At 38.6% G+C, this 18,785-nt stretch overlaps 1 protein-coding gene across 1 annotated transcript in view; it reads left to right on the top strand.

Annotated features, from left to right (window-relative positions):
- Positions 1 to 18,785, top strand: part of ano3 (anoctamin 3) — a 521,252-nt gene that overhangs the window by 335,561 nt on the left and 166,906 nt on the right. Inside the window, exons 6-8 of the mRNA XM_059976011.1 lie at positions 5,649 to 5,749; positions 17,439 to 17,570; positions 18,623 to 18,729. Of these exons, the coding sequence (XP_059831994.1) occupies positions 5,649 to 5,749; positions 17,439 to 17,570; positions 18,623 to 18,729 (340 nt within the window). The remainder of the gene's footprint in view (positions 1 to 5,648; positions 5,750 to 17,438; positions 17,571 to 18,622; positions 18,730 to 18,785) is intronic.

Below are 18,785 nucleotides of genomic sequence, written 5' to 3'. Positions count from 1 at the left end.
AATAATCTTATATGTTTTAATCAGATCCCCTCTCATCCTTCTAAATCCCAGTGTATACAAGCCCAGTTACTGCAATCTTTCAACATATGACAGTCCGTCCATTCCGGGACTAAATAGTTTCTATTTAGAACTTGCTCTTTGGATTGATCTCGTGGTTGAAGCACATATTAAGTGAGCCAAGTACATCAAGAAGGCCCATTTTTACTTGATGATCTGTGAAACATTAGCTAATTGTTATCTGAACAGCAGGGGTATTACAATTTAGGGTTCAAAGGAGGAGTGGAATACATATCATAAGAAATAGGAGCCAAATTAGGCTTTTAGGCCCCTTGAGTCTGTTCCACCATTCCATCATGGTTGATTTGTTATCCCTCTCAACCCTTTTTCCTGTCTTCTCCCCGTAACATAGAACATAGAACAGTAAGCACAGGAACAGGCCCTTTGGCTTTCAATGTGCTGAACCAACTAAGTGGCTCAATAAACTAATCCCTTGTGCCTACACTATATCCTTCCATTTTCCATTCAAATGCCTGTGTAATTATCTCTTCAAAGTTGCTAATGTATCCGCCACCATCTCAGGCAACACATTCCAGGCATTCACCACTCTCTGTAAGAACAAAACTTGTCCCTCGCATCTCCTTTGACATTACCTCCTCTCATCTTAAATGAGTGCCCCCTTGGTATTAGACATTTCAACCCTGGGAAAAAGATACTGTCTATCTGTGCCTCTCGTAATCTTATAGCTCTCTATCAGATCTCCCCTCAGTTTCTGCCACTCCAGATAAAGTAACCTAAGTTTGTCCAACCTCATTCATTCCAATCCGGGCAACATCCTGGTAAACCTCTTCAACACCCTCTCCAAAGGTTCACCATGCTTCCTATAATGGGGTGGCTAGAACTGCATGCAATACTCCAGGTGCAACCTAACTAGAATTTTATCAAGTTGCAAAATAACTTTCTGACTTTTGGATTCAATGCCTCAACTAATTAAGGGAAGTATGCCATATGCCTTCTTAACCACCATATAAACTGCATAACCACCTTCAAAGAGCTATGAACTTTGACCCCAAGATCCCTCTGCTCATCGACACTGTTAAGTGTACTGTCATTTCACATTTGAGCTATCAAAGAGCAATACTTCACATTTGGCCAGGTTAAACTCCATCTTCTATTTCTCCTCCCATATTTGTATTTTTGCTAATCTTCTACGCTAACCACACCACCACCAACCTTTGTATCATCTGAACATCTGCAAACCTATTTTCAGCCAGGTCATTTATATACGTCACAAACAGCAGAGGTCCCAGGACAGATTCCTGTAGAACACCACTAATCCCAGACCCCCAGCTAGAATAAATGCCTTTGACCACTACCATATGTCTTCTATGGGCAAGTCAATTCTGAATCCAAATGGTCAATTCATCATGGATCCCATGCATCTTAATTTTCTGGATGAGTTTCCCACACAGGACCTTGTGAAAGACCTTACTAAGATCCAAATAGACAACATCCGCAATTCTACCTTCATCAATCACCTTTGTCACTTTGTCAGAAAATTGAATCACTATTTGCCTCACACAAAGCCATGCTGGCTCTCCCTAATAAAGCCATGGTTTTCTAAATGCTCATAAATCCTAACTCTAAGAATTCTTTCCAGTAACCTCCCTACCACTGATGTAAAACTCACCAGTCTATGGTTTCTAGGGCTATCCCTGGTTTCCTTATTGAATAATAAAGCAACATCATCTACTCAACAGTCCTCCAGGACCTCATCTGTGGATAAATAGCACACAAAGATATTGATCAAAGCCCCAGCAATCTCCTCTCCTGCCTCTCTCAATAGACTGGGTATATCCTATCAGGTCCTAGACTTTATGAGACCCAGCATTACCTCTCCTTTAGCTCTAAACTTCCTAACCTCCTCATCCTTCTTCTTGGTAAATACTAAAGTAAAGTGCTTCTTATTGACCTCAATCCCCTCCTTCTCAGCCAAGCAAATGCTCACCACTTTATCATTGAATGGTTGTTCCCTCCCCTTAGTTATTGCCTTGATCTTGATTTTTGATGTATGTATTGAATGCCTTGTGATAATCCTTAATAATAATTGCCAAGGAGTTTTCATGACCTCTCTGGCTTTCCTAATTCCCTTTACCAGTTCTTTCCTGGCTTTTTTATGCTCTTCAAGGGCTCTGTTTGACTCTAGCTTCCTCAGCTTTACATACTTTTCCCTTTTCTTCTTGACAAAATTTAACACTTCTCTCGATATCGAACCATCCTTGTCATTTCTGCTGACTGGAACATACCTGTACTTCGTGCAGTTAGTCTTTACATGTTGGATGACGACATGCTGTTCCAAATTAAATGTTCCAAAATTAAAACAGCTATTCCAAATTTACTCTCCCAAGTTCCTGCCTAGTTTGTATTGGTCCAATTTAATACTCCCCATGAGGTCCATTTTTATCCTGATCTATATCTATCTTAAAACTTAAAGAATTGTAGTTGTCTTTCCCGACCTGCTCATCCACTGAAAAGTTGGTCACCTGGCCAGGCCAGTGAGGATAGAAGTAGAATGAGGTGGCAGATAAATGTGTGGCTGAAGAATTGGGGCAGGAATGACAATTGTAATAAACGTGCATGGTGTTGTGTTACAAAATAATTTGATTTCTAGAAGAAATCATTTACCTAAACTGGACCTGCAGCCAAATGTTTGAAACTGGACCAAATAGATCGGCGTTATTCATGGAATTTATGTTTTTACATTTTTTTAGTTATTTCTGGCATTTTAATTATTGTAAATCCACTGACCCTAGTAATAGGTTCAATTTTAAAATTGATGAGACGTACAATTAGAGTAAATGCAAATAGGCTTTTTCCATTGAGGTTGGGTGAAGTGAACAAGAGGTCATAGGCTAGGGGTGAAAGGTGAGACATTTAAGGATGAAATATTTAATATTCACACCGAAGGTGATGCAAGTGTGGAACAAGTTGAGAATGGAAGTGGTAGATGTGGATTTGATTGCAATATTTATGAGAAATCTGGATATTCTCATGGATTGATGCTATGGTCCAGGTGCAAGTTGATGGACTAGGCTGAAGGACAGTTCAACATGGACTAGATGGGCTGGGGGGGGGGGGGGGGCTGTTTCTGTGCTGTAGTGCTCTACGACTACTTTTCTCTCCAGTTTGATCTCTACTACCTTTGGAAAGTGAAAGAATCATTCCAGCAAGAATGATTATCTGGGCAGTTCTGGAATAAAATCTACTGTTGTGGCTGGTAAAAAATATAAAATTTTTCACCAGTGATGGCAAGGATCAGAATCAGCTGGATGTAATTCACTTCCAACCATGTCATTCATGCACAAATAACAAGTTGCATGTATAACATTAAAAGCATTAGGAGCATGAGTACATCAATCCTTAATATGACCGTGGCTGATTCGTTCCAGGCCTAAACTCACGTGGAAATAACCACCCCCAAGTAGAGAGAGTCTCACCAGTTCTGAGGGAAACAACAGTATTGCTATTGTCCTTTTCCCCTTCAGGATACATATTTTGATGATTGTGATGGATCAGAAAATAACTGCCTTATTCCAAAGTCTGGAACAGCTGTAATTTGAAGAATGCAAATTACATAGGAACCTCCTTATTTTGCAAACATGTCTGAAGTAAGAAGAGAGAGTGTGGGAAATGATCAGATAGTCAAGCAGTATTTGTGGAGAAGGAATCAGATTTAGTATGGACTTTGGACATCTGAGCATATAAAGGTGTGGAGATTGTGTAGGCAGGAAGTATTAGTTTACTTGTCAATTTCATCGGTTTTGCACAGCATGATGGGCCAAAGGGCCTGTTGATATGTTGTACGGTTCTGTATTGTGTTACAATATTTTGGGTTTCTCCATCAATACTTCCCATCTCCCAATTCAATCCTTCCTCAATATTGACCAGTTGAGTTGCTCCTTCAATACTGCTCTCTGATAGTGCAGTGCTCTCCCAATAACGACCGTGATGTTGCGGTATTCTCTCCACACTACTTCTCTGACCATTTGGCATTTCTGTAGCACAGCCCTTCCAACAGTGTTCTTCCTTTCTACTGCCCCACCAGAAGTGTTTTCTTTCCTTCAATTCAGATGCTGCCATAGTGCGGAGTACTACAGTGGTTGAATATATGATGTGGAAGATGTACTGTGCAACATTTGAAGGAGTGTGTGCTTACTATAGGAATGATAGTGGATTGAAATATATGGCTGATTCTAATGACCTTGATGATTGAGTTTCATCATTAAACTTCCTGTGGCACTGAGATCCAGAATAAGGGGCATCAATACCAGCATTGACCTCCCTGGCCATCGCTTCTCACTTCTGCTGAAGTACGCTGGAAGTTATAGTGAGGACGTGGACACGGAATGGAATAGGTGGTTAGCTTGGGATTACTAACTGAGTAATGACAAAATACACATGCTGACTCCAAAATACATCCATGAGTGAGAATCTAGATTTTAATAAACTCATGAATATCTTACGCAGGAGGTTTACACTTAAGGAAAATGCTCCCATCCAAATGCATGGTTATCTCCAAGTTCAGGGCAATTTTGAATTCAGCATTTAAAAAAAGGTTCAAAGGTTCACTTTATTATCAAAGTATGAATGCAGAATACAACTCTGAGATTTGTCTTCTCCAGACAGTCATAAAATACAGAAAACCATAGGAGTAATTGAAAGAAAGACATCAATCTGCCCCACACTAAAAGAGAAAGGAACAAAAGCTCGCAAACCCCAAATCTCCCCAACGCCTCCCTCACATGAAAAAGTGCTAATTGAGTATCATTATATCATACAGCATAGAAAGAGACCATTAACCCAACATGCCTTGTGACAAAATGACCCACTTGTGCTTTTGTTCCCTATTTTGATAAAAGTGACAGAGAGCTTGCCTGCATTATGACAGAATCAAACAATATTCCTTTCTGGAAATTCCTGTAAATCACTTGGGTGGGTACTTAATGTCAGCCATGATCATTTTATAATGTAATGGAGAGAATTGAACAAGGTTTAGAGTAACAAGCTAGTGATTACCCTTTTTGTGGAGGATCCCTTGTCCATCAGTGGAATTAATATACTTGAAGTTTACACAAGAGCGCAAGAGAGAATTTTGCTTCTGTAGATGCATTGTCACTTTGCTGGAGCTGGAAAGTGCAATAAAAAGTAATGGCACCATTACTCTTGCTGATGTGGATTTCTAACTTTCAGCCCAATGATTCCTATTTAAACTACTGTTTATTTGTGAAAATTACAATAAAATCCTCAAGTATTCTTACTTTGCCATCTGTGCCATTTGTTGGTGCATTCAAAATCAATTTAGATTTGCTCTGGTTCCTGTGATTTATTAATCTTGCTGCCTAAAGAAAATGATCCTTGGAAGCATTTGATAATGAGGTGAAGACCTAATCGGATTTTAAGTATGGGATGATATTATAAATTCTGATGCCCTGTAGATGAAGAAATATCTTTTATTATATATTAAGCTTTTGACCACTGATTTGAACTTGCAGAGCCGTGTAATACACTCGCCCTGAATTTGTATTGGTATTGATGTGAAACTATTTTGAAAGCAACTTACTTCCTATTTCCTTGTTTCTTTGTAACCACAGCAATCCATCACAAACAGTGACATAATGTTTGTGAAACTCCACGCACCTTGGGAAACAATATGTAAATATGCAGAAAGAATGAACATCCGCATGCCCTTTAGGTATTGTACGTGCCTTGCTCTGTTAAGTTTTAAGTATCATAACTTTGTTAAATTACTAACCATTATACTGGGGTTTAAGTGATATTTTAGCAGCTAGTCAGGGAAATTGTTAAAGATCAGAGCGAGATTATGGCAACACTTATAATAGAAGCTTTAAAAAGGGATAACCTTCAATAGGAGAATTGTTTTGTTTTCCCACTAAGAAGTAATGCATTCCTTGACTGTCAACAAGTTAGTACCAACTCTCTTAAAAGATGAATAATACTTCTTCATCTTTGGCAGTTTGTGAGAATTACCACAAGATAAATACAATAACAAGTCAATAGTAGTGTCCCCAAGCATGTTTCCCAAAGCTTCCTGTTATTCTAAACCACCAATAAATAGTGATTATTTTGATCTTTTAATGCTTTAGTTTGTGTAGTACGGCATGTACTGTGCATGATTGAATTACAATGTTCTTATTGCTTAATGGCATCTTGACATTTAAAATACACAGCAAGTAAATGTTACTTGGTCTTTCCTTCCTTGTGTTTAGTTTTTGTTTTCCTATCCATCCAGGAAAAAATGTTATTATACTGATTGGAAGAGCAAAATGATGAGCAGGTTGGTTGGTGCTATAAAGCATTTGCTGATACCACAGTCCATCCTGTACAGATTGTGGTTGGTGGTTGTAAAATCACAGGTAGAACACTATTGATGTTGTTGCTGTCCAATATAGTTTGATGCAGTACAAAATTAATTTTAGTGAAAGCAGATGAACTCTTTGGAGGATGAAATGCTTAAATTCAATTTGCTTATTGATTTATTAAGCACTTGGACACAACGTTGCAATTACGGAAGATAAACTTATTCCTACACTTTTCCAAGACCTTACCAAAAGACATAACTTTATTTTTTTATGGAGTCCTTATTGCAAGCCTGTCATTGTTTATTTCACACGTTTCCATTGAACACTTCTGGCGAACTGAATGTAATGGACACTCCACAGATGGTTTACAAGTCCTTCACTCCCTGCTTCAGGCAGTGAAAAGAGGCTGAGACAATGAAACCCTTCTTGGCTGACATTAAATTCTTTCAGCTGTGGATGATAAATCCACTGCCCAATCTTTTCAAATGTACTTAAATCCCTTTTTGAGACTTACGACCAGGATCATGAGCTCTTCTTTTGCTTGAAAGTGAAAATGTCTGACATAATACCAGATTCAACAAGCAATGTTTTCTCAGTCGGAGTTTTGATTCGCATATCAAGCAAGTGGTTCACCTTTTCTAACAACAAGTAGTTGTAGTCTCCTCCATTCCATTAAACCTTCCAGTCTGTGATGTAAAGAGCTGGCAGTCTGCTCTTGATTTATAACATGCTGAACATTGTTGGTGTGTTCAACATGTATCCATAAAGTGACATCAATATATTTGCCCTTTAGAGAGCATTTGTGATACATTGTAATTTTTTCCAGGCAATAGATTTAAAATATTCCCATCAGCATACTTCTACGAACACAAAAGTAACTGTTTCCAAATAAAGTTATATGACTTAGCCATACATTTTTCAAAATTGTGTCTATATTTATTGCAGGTAACTGAAATCGGAGAGTTTCTTTAGCATGAAAATAGCATTCTCATCTTATGTAGAGCCTGCTGAGTCAAAGCACAGCCAAATTGTTCTCAAGTGGATGCATTATCTAGAGTAATATATAACATAAAATCAGTTATACTATCAATAAGTCTGGTTCAGCAATTTGTAGATTTTTATTTTTCGATTTTGTTACAAACCTGGAAAGAGTTTGTTCAGACCATTTAGTCCAAAGGTGCTCCCTGAACAATCCCATCAAACCCCTTCCTCTATATATCATTCTGTGACCAATTTTGTCTCACATGCCCATCAAATCTTCCATTACAGTAGACAATTAACTTGCCAACTCATCTGTGAGATGTGCCATGGAATAAGAGCACCCAAGCAAAAGGCAAACAATACAGATGGTAGCTGAAATCAGTCAAACCTGGTTTGTTGGAATCATAACCACACTGCCTGCTGTGTGACTGTACCATCCCAAATTCATTCGTTCTAAGAAACTGAGTCTTTGAAACTTTGATGTTTCAGGATTATTATATATCATTTTCTGTGCCAGTCCTGCCACTTGTAATTGTTTTACTACAGGTTAAAAATGACACAGATTTTGGCATGGAGTACACATTTCCCAAAACTAACACTCATTATTTGAAACGTTAATTGGGATATCAGTGTCAACATCCAAATTGTTTTGATTCTAAATTGTTAATTTTGATAATGTTCTTCTGAGCTACATAGGCATTTTTACCATGTTAAAATCTTTATTAGTATGTTTTTTTTCTTAAGGTGTGAAGTTTTATGACTTTGTTGGTCATTTCTCTCCATAGCTTTAGGTTGAAAAGTTAATAAATATTATCTCTTGGATGCTTCAGGGTGAAACTCATCTATGCATAAAAGGAAGACATCCTTTAGATTATTCTGCTGCCTTTTTCTGAATCTGCCATGAGCAAAATAAACAGATTTATTTTTAAGTCTTTTGAAAATCCTAGATCTGAAGATATTTGCAAGGGTTTCTTTGGCACTGCAGAAAGGACTGCAAAATTGTCGAATAATTGTAAACACAAGAAAATCTGCAAATGCCCGAAATTCAAGCAACACAGTTAAAATGCTGGTGAAACGCAGCAGGTCAGGCAGAAACTATAGGAAGAAGCGCTGTCGATGTTTCGGGCTGAGACCCTTCATCAGGACTAACTGAAAGGAAAGATAGTAAGAGATTTGAAAGTAGGAGGGGGAGGGGATAATGCGAATGATAGGAGAAGACCGGATGGAGTGGGGTGAAGCTGACAGCCAGAAAGGTGATTGGCAAAAGGGATACAGAGCTAGAGAAGGGAAAGGATCATGGGACGGGAGGCCTAGGGTGAAAGAAAGGTGGAGGGGAGCACCAGAGAGAGATGGAGAACAGGCAGAGTGATGGGCAGAAAGAGAGAGAAAAAAGGAAGGGGGAAAAAGCTAAATATATCAGGGATGGGGTAAGAAGGGGAGGAAGGGCATTAACGGAAGTTAGAGAAGTCAATGTTCATGCCATCAGGTTGGAGGCTACCCAGTCAGTATATAAAGTGTTTATATACCTCCGGTCTTCTCCTATCATTTCACATTTCCCCTCCCCCTCCTACTTTCAAGTCTCTTACTATCTTTCCTTTCAGTTAGGCCTGACGAAGGGTCTCGGCCCGAAACGTCGACAGCGCTTCTCCCTATAGATGCTGCCTGACATGCTGTATTCCACCAGCATTTTGAATATTTGTAAATCTTTTTTCCCTCAATGTATTGCAATTGATTTGCGTGGAAAACCTATACAACCATACAAGCATATAACAATTATAGCACGGAAACCGGCCATCTTGGCCCTTCTAGTCCATGCCAAATGCTTACTCTCACCTAGTCCCACTGACCCACACTCAACCCATAATCCTCCATTCCTTTCCTATCCATATACCTATCCAACTATACTTTAAATGACAATACCGAACCCGCCTCTACCACTTCTACTGGAAGCTCGTTCTACACAGCTACCACTCTCCGAGTAAAGAAATTCCTCCTCTTGTTACCCTTAAATTTTTGCCCCCTAAGTCTCAACTCATGTCCTCTTGTTTGAATCTCCCCTACTCTCAATGGAAAAAGCCTATCCACATCAACTCTATTTAACCCCCTCATAATTTTAAATACCTCTATCAAGTCCCCCCTCAACCTTCTGCGCTCCAAAGAATAAAGACCTAACTTGTTCAACCTTTCTCTGTAACATAGGTGCTGAAACCCAGGGAAGAGTCTAGTAAATCTTCTCTGTACTCTCTCTATTTTGTTGACATCTTTCCCATAATTCAGTGACCAGAACTGTACACAGTACTCCAAATTTGGCCTTACCAATGCCTTGTACAATTTTAACATTACATCCCAACTTCTAAACTCCATGCTCTGATTTATAAAGGCCAGTATACCAAAAGCTTTCTTTACCACCTGATCCACATGAGATTCCGCCTTCAGGGAACTATGCACCATTATTCCTAGATCACTCTGTTCTATTGCATTCCTCAATGCCCTACCATTTACCATGTATGTCCTATTTTGATTAGTCCTACCAAAATGTAGCACCTCACACTTATCAGCATTAAACTCCATCTGCCTAACTGGCCTAAATATCTCTGGATGCTTTGAAAACCTATTTCATTATCCACAACACCACCTATCTTAGTATCATCTGCATACTTACTAATCCAATTTACCACTCCATCATCCAGATCATTAATGTATATGACAAACAAAATTGGACCCAGTACAGATCCCTGAGGCACACCACTAGTCTCCGGCCTCCAATCTGACAAACACTTATCCACCACTACTCTCTGGCATCTCCCATCCAGCCACTGTTGGATCCATTTTACTACTTCAATATTAATACCTAACGATTGCACCTTCCTAACTAACCTTCCATGTGGAACCTTGTCAAAGGCCTTATTGAAGTCCATATAGACAACATTCACAACATCCACTGCTTTACCCTTGTCAACTTTCCTAGTAACCTCTTCAAAAAATTTAGTAAGATTTGTCAAACATGACCTTCCACGCACAAATCCACATTGACTGTTCCTAATCAGACCCTGTCTATCCAGATAATTATATATACCATCTCTAAGAATACTTTCCATTGAATTACCCACCACTGATGTCAAACTGACAGGCCTACAATTGCTAGGTTTACTCTTAAAACCCTTTTTAAACAATGGAACCACATGAGCAATACGCTAATCCTCTGGCACCATCCCCATTTCTAATGACATTTGAAATAATTGTGTCAGAGCCCCTGCTATTTCTACACTAACCTCCCTCAAGGTCCTAGGGAATATCCTGTCAGGATCTGGAGATTTATCCACGTCTATATTCCTTGAAAGCGCCAGTACTTCCTCCTCTTTAATTGTCATAGTTTCCATAACTTCCCTACTTGTTTCCCTTACCTTACACAATTCAATATCCTTCTCCTTAGTGAATATTGAAGAAAAGAAATTGTTCAAAATCTCCCCCATCTCTTTCAGCTCCACACATAGCTGTCCACTCTGATTCTCTAAGGGACCAATTTTATCCCTCACTATCCTTTTGCTATTAATATAACTGTAGAAACCCTTTGGATTTATTTTCACCTTACTTGCCAAAGCAACCTGTTCTGTTAAAAGAAATTGCATTGATTTCATTGTGTTGGAACAGGCATTAGAGGGAATGTAAGTTAGAAAGTTATCAGCTGGATTAATTTTAAAATGAGCAAAATGCATTTAGAATGATACTTGAAACTTGAGCAAAGGATGCTGATTAGATTTTTTCAAAGTAGATTATAAATTACATAGCCAACTGATCATTTTCATCTTTTTGTTCATAAGACTCCTCTGTCTTTCATCTATTCTTGAGGTATATTTTTTCATTCGTTAGTTTTAAGATTTACCCAGTTGAGTTCAGTACAAATTAACAGATATCCATGTGTCAAACAAAGGAAATTAAACAGATGTCAGAGATGAGGACATTTTCAAGGGCAGTGCATTAAATGGACAACAACAGTAACTGACAGATGATTTCAATGTGATTTTACAATTCTCCAAATTAGTGCATGGGTATTTACATAGTCAGTGTTTCCCAAACATCTTTACTGTGGAATAAAACTTACCTGAAAAATCCTCCAGTCTCGTGTTCACATGTTTACGATCAAACTTCTGATATTATATCTTAATTTCATTGCCAATATTACATCATTATTGGCCAGGGCATCGTGCATTAAATTCTCAGTCTTAGTTTTAAATCATTCTAAGACTGTTCTGCTTCTCTGCCAACTTTGTTAAAGAAATCAGTCTTGCTCAGAATTGATCTGGTTCCAAATGTCAGTGCTCTGATTGCTTCACAACCCACTATTCATGTATCATTCCTCACCTGCCAACAAATATTAAGAACAGTAAAATAATAACTGAAAATGCTGGAAAAATTGAGCAAAGTTAGACAGCATCTATGGAAGGAGCAGCAGACAACATTTCAGGTCAAATATTCCAAAAAAATCGGTCAAAGTGGGGAAAATACAGATTGATCCTAAGTTGCAGAGAATCAGAATCAGATTTATTATCACTGACTTAGATGTTTTTTTTTATTTTTGCAGCAGCAGTACAGTGCAAGGACTGGAAATTATTAATAAATATGAAAATATATAAATAGGTAATAAAAAGTAATAAGAAGGTTGTGTTCATGGGTTTACATCGGAAATCTGATGGTAAAGAGGAAGAAGCTTTTTCTGAATCTTTGAGTATATTGAGAAGATAGGAGCAGGATGATAATGAAAAAGGTAAAATCTCTGATGGGATGAGGTCAAGAATACCATAGTTTACAAAGCTGTTTGCTTCATCAATTAATAAGTGAAGTCAGAGAGGGAGAAAACAAAGAGAGCGGAGGAAGTAGATGACAGACTTTGTAGAAAAACTGAATGGAGAATTTTCCTGTGTCAATCCATTAACCTGTCAGCCATACAACTTCAAATGAGCATGGCAGTCTTGACAGGTCCATGCATTGTTCCCCACTCTCTCTGCAACATCAAACATCTCACTTTTGCCATTCTGATGAAAGATCTTCAGCCTGATAGATTAACTCTGTTCCTCTCTCCATGGATTTTCAACAGGGTACATGTTTCTTTGCATTTTTTGTTTTTATTTCAGATTTCCACCATCTCCAGATTCTTTTTGATTTTCAAGGAAACAATCACTTAGTCCAACCCAAAAATCTTTTAAACACTTGTTTCTCAGAAAATATTCATCCAGTCTAATGGCCTTTGCTCATTGAAAGTTGAATCTTAGCTTAACTTTGTGTAATGCTGGGCTTTTTATTATTGCACACTGCAGTTTCTGCCAACTTGAATCATTGCTGAAGAATCTGTGGCACCTCGATGTGCATTGCTTCATTTTTTTGCACGTAATAACTAGAAACCCACATTTACGCACTGATTTTAATTCAGCTCTAGTCTGTTAAAATAGTTAGTTAGTTAATCTCTTGAATTTCTGATATGGTTCTATCAGAAACTATTTGAACTGCTAGGGTTTTTTGGCACCATGGAGATTATTCATTCCAAATAGCACAAGCCTTACTGAAATAGGGAGGTTGCATGCTGATGATGCTGTGATATTTTATTTCACGTCATAAGCCGTGTCTGCCACATACAGGATGGCGGCATTCCAAAAGGCATTGTCTACATTGAGCTGGCTTTGGGTCAACAGAATCGCTGACTCCCTGCAACTCTGCTACAAGGATGTCTGCAATCGGGCCAGGAAAGCTGCGTCAACCACACCAGGTGGTGAAGCACCCAGAGCAGCACCTTAAGTCAGGCAAGGAAAAATTCTTGAAAGCGGCAAAAGAGAAACGGGCCCACAGAGAGAAATGCTAGGTCTTCAGCAGAGCTAAGACCACTTATAGATGCGACCTTTGCAACAGAGACTGCCACTCTCACATTGCTGCACCAACGACATAGATAGCTAGGACACAGCTTCCATGGTCAACCTCGACCAACAGAGGCCCACTTTATTTCTCATCCCTTGGGCATTTTGCAGCAGTCAGGAAGGACTGCCAGATATTATCTTTCCTTAAGGTTCAGGAAGATCAGAACTGAAGAATAAAACCAACTTCTGGCATAGCAACGAAACCTGGTGGCCCCCTTTGTCTTGGGTTGTGCTTTCCTTCTTTTTCAATCCCTGTCTGAGCCCTTCACAGACTGGTGCTGAATGCTGCACAGAATACAAGCGCTTCGCAGTCCCAGAGATAAAGTCACATTGTTCTATTGGCCTGTTGAGACATCCCGATTTTAGTTTGACCTGCAGTACTTGGAACTGATAGCTTCTCACTCTGAGCAGGTGACTGCTCTCTGGGTTTCCCTGACAGAGCTGAATCCTTGCTCCAGAATGCTTCTTTCTTTAAAATCCTTGCCATATGATGAATTAATGTTTCTATGGGTGCACATTATCAGCAAAGCTTACATTTACTGCTGGTCATTAATTCCCATGAGAAACTGGAGATATTTATCTGAGGTAACATAAATGTGTCTCTGTTGTTTCACAACCCACCTTCCTGCCATGCGATCTGCAGGGAATTGGCTTTATGCTTCTCCTCTGTCACGCAAAACAAATACTGGTCTGCCACTTGCCAAGTGCTATTAACCACCTGTATTTGCCACCAAGTCCATTTTAGTCATCCTTGGCGTTCCTCTGTTATAAGGATGACATTACTATTTGGGAACATCAGTGTTCCATTGGGCAGGTTTCTATGGCATTCCATCCATGGGAGAGGGTTGGAACAAAGCCTGAACACAAAAATACTAAGCAAACCTTTTAATGGGCTGTTGTTAATTGATTATAGCTCAGCATTCATCACAATGAAACCCTCAGTTCTAATCAACAAGTTCCAAATCCTGGATCCATACAGCTACTCTGCAGCTGGATCCTTGACATCCTGACTGGGAAGCCACAGTCAGTACGGATCAGAAATAACATCTCCTACCTGACAATCAACACTGGCACACACCTCAAAGATGCGTGCTTTGCCCAATTCTCTACTCTCTATACACCTCTGATCCTGTGGCCAGGAACAGCGCAAACACTGATGACACAACTTTTTCGGCAGAATTTCAGATGGTGATGAGGAAGTGCACAGAAGTGAGATAGACCAGCTGGTTGGGTGGTGTCGCAACAACAACCCAGCACTCAACATCAGTAAGACAAAGGAACTGAATGTTAACCTCAGGAAGGGGAAGTCAAGGGAACAGACCTCTTCACGGGATCGGCAGTGGAAAGTGGGAGAGGTTTCAAGTTCCTGGGTGTCAACATGTCTGAAGATCTATCCTGGTCCCAACATTTTGATGCAGTTACAAAGAATGCATGACTGTGGCTATATTTCACAGGAATTTGAGGAATTTGGTATGTCACCAAAATTTCTTACAAATTTCTACAGATGTACTATGGAGAGCGTCGGCATCTGATATGGAGGGACAGCTACACCGGATCAGAAAAAGCTGCAGGAAGTTGTAAAATCAACCATCTCCATCAATGGCACTAGCCTCACCACCATTGAGGATAGTGATGCCTCAAAAAGGCTTCATCCATCATTAAGAAGTCCCATCGTTCAGGACATGCCCTCTTCACAGAATCGGAATCAGATTTAATATGATGTGAAATTTGTTCTTTTGTGGCAGTAGTACATTATAATTTGTAATAAATTACGACATGAAGTATATCTAAAAAAGAAATTTAAATTAAGTAGTACAAAGAGAGTGGGGGAAAAAGCTGAGCTAGTGTTCATGGGTTCATTGTCTATTCAGAAATCTGATGGCAGAGGGAACAAAGCTGTTCCTGAAACTATGAGTGCGTGTCTTCATGCTCCTGTACCTCTTCCTTGAAGGTAGCAATGAGAGGAAGGTATGTCCTGGATGACGGGGCTCCTTAATGATGAATGCCACCTTTTTGAGGCGTCATCTTTTGACAATGTCCTGGATCCTGGGGAAGCTAGTGCCCATAATAGAACTGACAGAGTTTACAACTTCATGCACCTTATTTCTATCTTATTGCTACCATCAGGGAGGAGGTACGGAGATGGAAAGCTCGCATTTAATGTGTCAGAAACAGCTTCTTCCCCCAGCCGTTGAATTTCTGAATGGACAATGAACACTACCTCACAGTTTTTTCTCTTTCTCCCCCCCCCCCCCTCTCTTTTTGCATACTTATTTTAAATTGTGTATATATTTCTTATTGTAACTTAGTTTTAAATATATTTTTGTAATTATGAATTGCAGTGTACTGCTGTCACGCAACAAAAAAATGCATTGCATATGCCAGTGATATTAAATCTGATTCTGATAACAGACAACTCAGTGATCAAATCCACCATTTTTCCAGTGCATTCCGAACCATTAAAACATTCAACTTTAAACAAAAACTAACTATTAAAATGTTTTTAAAATTTGTTCATCTTGAATGAATAAACACACCACAGGAAACCCAGATATGAATGCAATTGATCCTGTTGTTACCATTCTGATCCTCCTTTTAAATCTTTAAGTGGAATGTGAAATGGATGCTGCCCCAGCTGCAGGCAGGTTTACTCATGGAGTCCTGGAATACAGGGTAGTAACAGGGCTTGGCCAGCAAGTTCACAATTTGCAGGTTTTCAAAGCAACACTGAAGCTGCTGGAAGTCACATTGAGAAATGCCAGCACTTACTGTACATCCAATAAGGCCAACGTATTTTCAGAAGATCTTGGCCCACAGGTCTAAAGTCCTAGCTTCATTTTTTTCAAACTTGTTGGAAAAGAATATATAAAATAAACCTGATCTGCTGACTTATGTTTTAATAAATTGCTAGACACATTCTCTGTGAAATAATGGAGCCATTGTGATGCCCTCTGAGTGAACAGGGTTACCAAGATTTTAGTGCTATCTTGCTCATATAATCCATAGAAACTTCTAAATGGCCAATGCTGGTGGGTTAGGTTTTAGGAAGAGTACGAAAAATATCTTACCTCTTGCCCTGTGGATCATTCTTGAAGAATGTCATTCAACCAGCTCACCTTTGAAGGGCAGCCTGAGTTTGGGAAACACTGCCCTACTTGCATGTATGCACTGCATGAGTTACTTGGTTAGCATGCCTTTATATTACTAATTTCTGTAGGGTGAAAACAGTTGTTCTAGAATACACAGCTGGGAACCCATGGACATTAAACATGACTCGAACAATTTTGGTATAATTTATTAAAACAATTGCTGCAGTACTGAGAAGAGTAATTAAAGTTCAAATTTAGTCTGGGAGATGTGATTATCTGCCACTAACAATAAAATATCAAGCCCTGTGATTGGTTAATGGTCACCATGGATTGTAAATAGTAATATAAATGGCCACTCTGGAATGATTAGTGATGACTATCATCCACAATGCACCATCTAAGTTAAATAGCAATCATTTAAACATCATCCCTGAGTTTATTGCTTTGAATTTGCCAAATGGGCCAGATGTTTTCATCCATTTTAAACAGATAAGTGAGTAACCCTGATACATTTTGTGTCTCCAAGTAAATTCAGTCCACATTTAGTTACACTGGTTTTGCAACAATATCAAGAAAAACTTAAATACACTTTACTTTGAAGTTAAAAATGGAGAATACTTTGGCTTAACTTCCAGAATAGTCCTGTGATAACTAAATTGTATCCTTATATAATTCCTAAAGTTCTTTCTGGTTGAATATTCCAGACATTTCAAGAAATAATTATTTCATGTAGGCATGAAAGGTAAAAAGGAAAAAAATAAAAATAACTGAATGAATTGTAAGAGTGAGTATCTAATATCTTGATAGATTAGAAAGATTTCAATATAAATCTTAATAAATGACCCCCATAGTAAATATCCTTAAAGATTTGAATAGCTAACATTAGTTCTGTTGAATACTACTTCAATCAAATTTGGCCCACAATATTTAATATTCTTATAAAAGAAATATTGTAAATAGATTATTGTACCTGTTTTAGACAAATGTTTATAAAATTCAATAGTGTAAAGTTCATAAATTAATGTTCTAGGATAATTTATGTGTACTTCAACTTAAATATTAGTAGTGTAACATTTTTGTATTAGTGTTCAGAAGAACATGCGACATATAAAAAGCTGGTTGCCAAGAAACCCAATGCAGCTTGATAAAGAAGCTCTACCAGATCTTGAAGAGACTGAGAGCTACACAGCACCATTCAGTAGAGCAAGAATGCACCAGTAAGTATAAGAAGAGCATGAAATTGAAAATTGTTTGCATGTCAGTCCATTAGTAATATTAAATTACATTAATATTACAGAGAGAATGTGATCAAAACCATTCTGGACATGAGAAGATACAACAATGTAAAGTTTATAAATTCACTTAGCTTCCAGAAAGTTCAACACCATTTGGATGTAATAATCTTGTTATGTGCTATCATTAATAAATTTTGTAACCAATCTCAAAAATTAATTTCCAAGTACCACGGTTGAGATGTGCCTACATTTCTCACTGCGTAGTAAAGCAACCATCATAATCAACAATCCCACACACTCTTGACATTCTCTCTTCTCCCCGTCCCATTTGGCAGCAGATACAAAAGGCTGACAGTATGTTCTACCCGGAACAAGGACAGCTTCTATCCCAGTATTGTAAGACGATTCATTGATTCCCAAGTATGATAGGATGGACTCTTGACTTTACAATCTACCTCAGTGTGCCCTTGCACCTTACTGTCTAACTGCAATTTCTTTACACTGTAAACATTAAATTTTGCACTCTGTTATTACCTCAGGGCACTCTTGGAATTAATTAATCTGTATAAACAGTATGCAAGGCAATGCTTTCATTGTGACAATAATAAAGTATTTTACCAATGTACCTGTAGGTAGCGGGGTGGAAATGCACCCAAGCAGGCATAAGGTGCTCCTTCCCTCTGCTAGCCTGCAGGTCACCCTTGGGCAAGGTGTAGCACCTGCTTAGCCCACCTCTGTCAGGGTCATTTGAAGTCAAGCGAGTTGGTGATGGATGGTCGTATGAGCAACTGGGCATATTACAAGTCCTGGTTCTGCAACCACTGGCTCTATCCAGGCAATCTCCGAAGAGTATGGATAATAGTTGGGGTCAGACATTGCCTAGAAGAACAAGCAAACTGTAGGATATTTAGTGACGCTGACCAGGAAAACATCTCTGGACAATTTCTAGCAACTGTGTTAAAGTTTCAATGGCATGCAAAACTTAAATGTAAAATATCACAAATCATGCTTATTTCTTTTTGAAACCTTTTCAGCTTCACCATAACCAACAAAGATACATTCTTCAGTAACGCTACAAGAAGTAGAATAGTGCATCACGTACTACAGAGGACAAAATATGAAGATGGAAAATCTAAAATGGGTAATGTTTTAAATATTAAGTTTGTTTGTTAAATTTATTTTCTTTAAACCACTAAT

Source organism: Hypanus sabinus, chromosome 7 (genome assembly GCF_030144855.1).
Source record: "Hypanus sabinus isolate sHypSab1 chromosome 7, sHypSab1.hap1, whole genome shotgun sequence".
In the NCBI taxonomy this organism is placed as follows: domain Eukaryota; kingdom Metazoa; phylum Chordata; class Chondrichthyes; order Myliobatiformes; family Dasyatidae; genus Hypanus; species Hypanus sabinus.
Note: the sequence above shows the minus strand (reverse complement) of the source record. Positions and strands in the feature narration are given on the sequence as shown.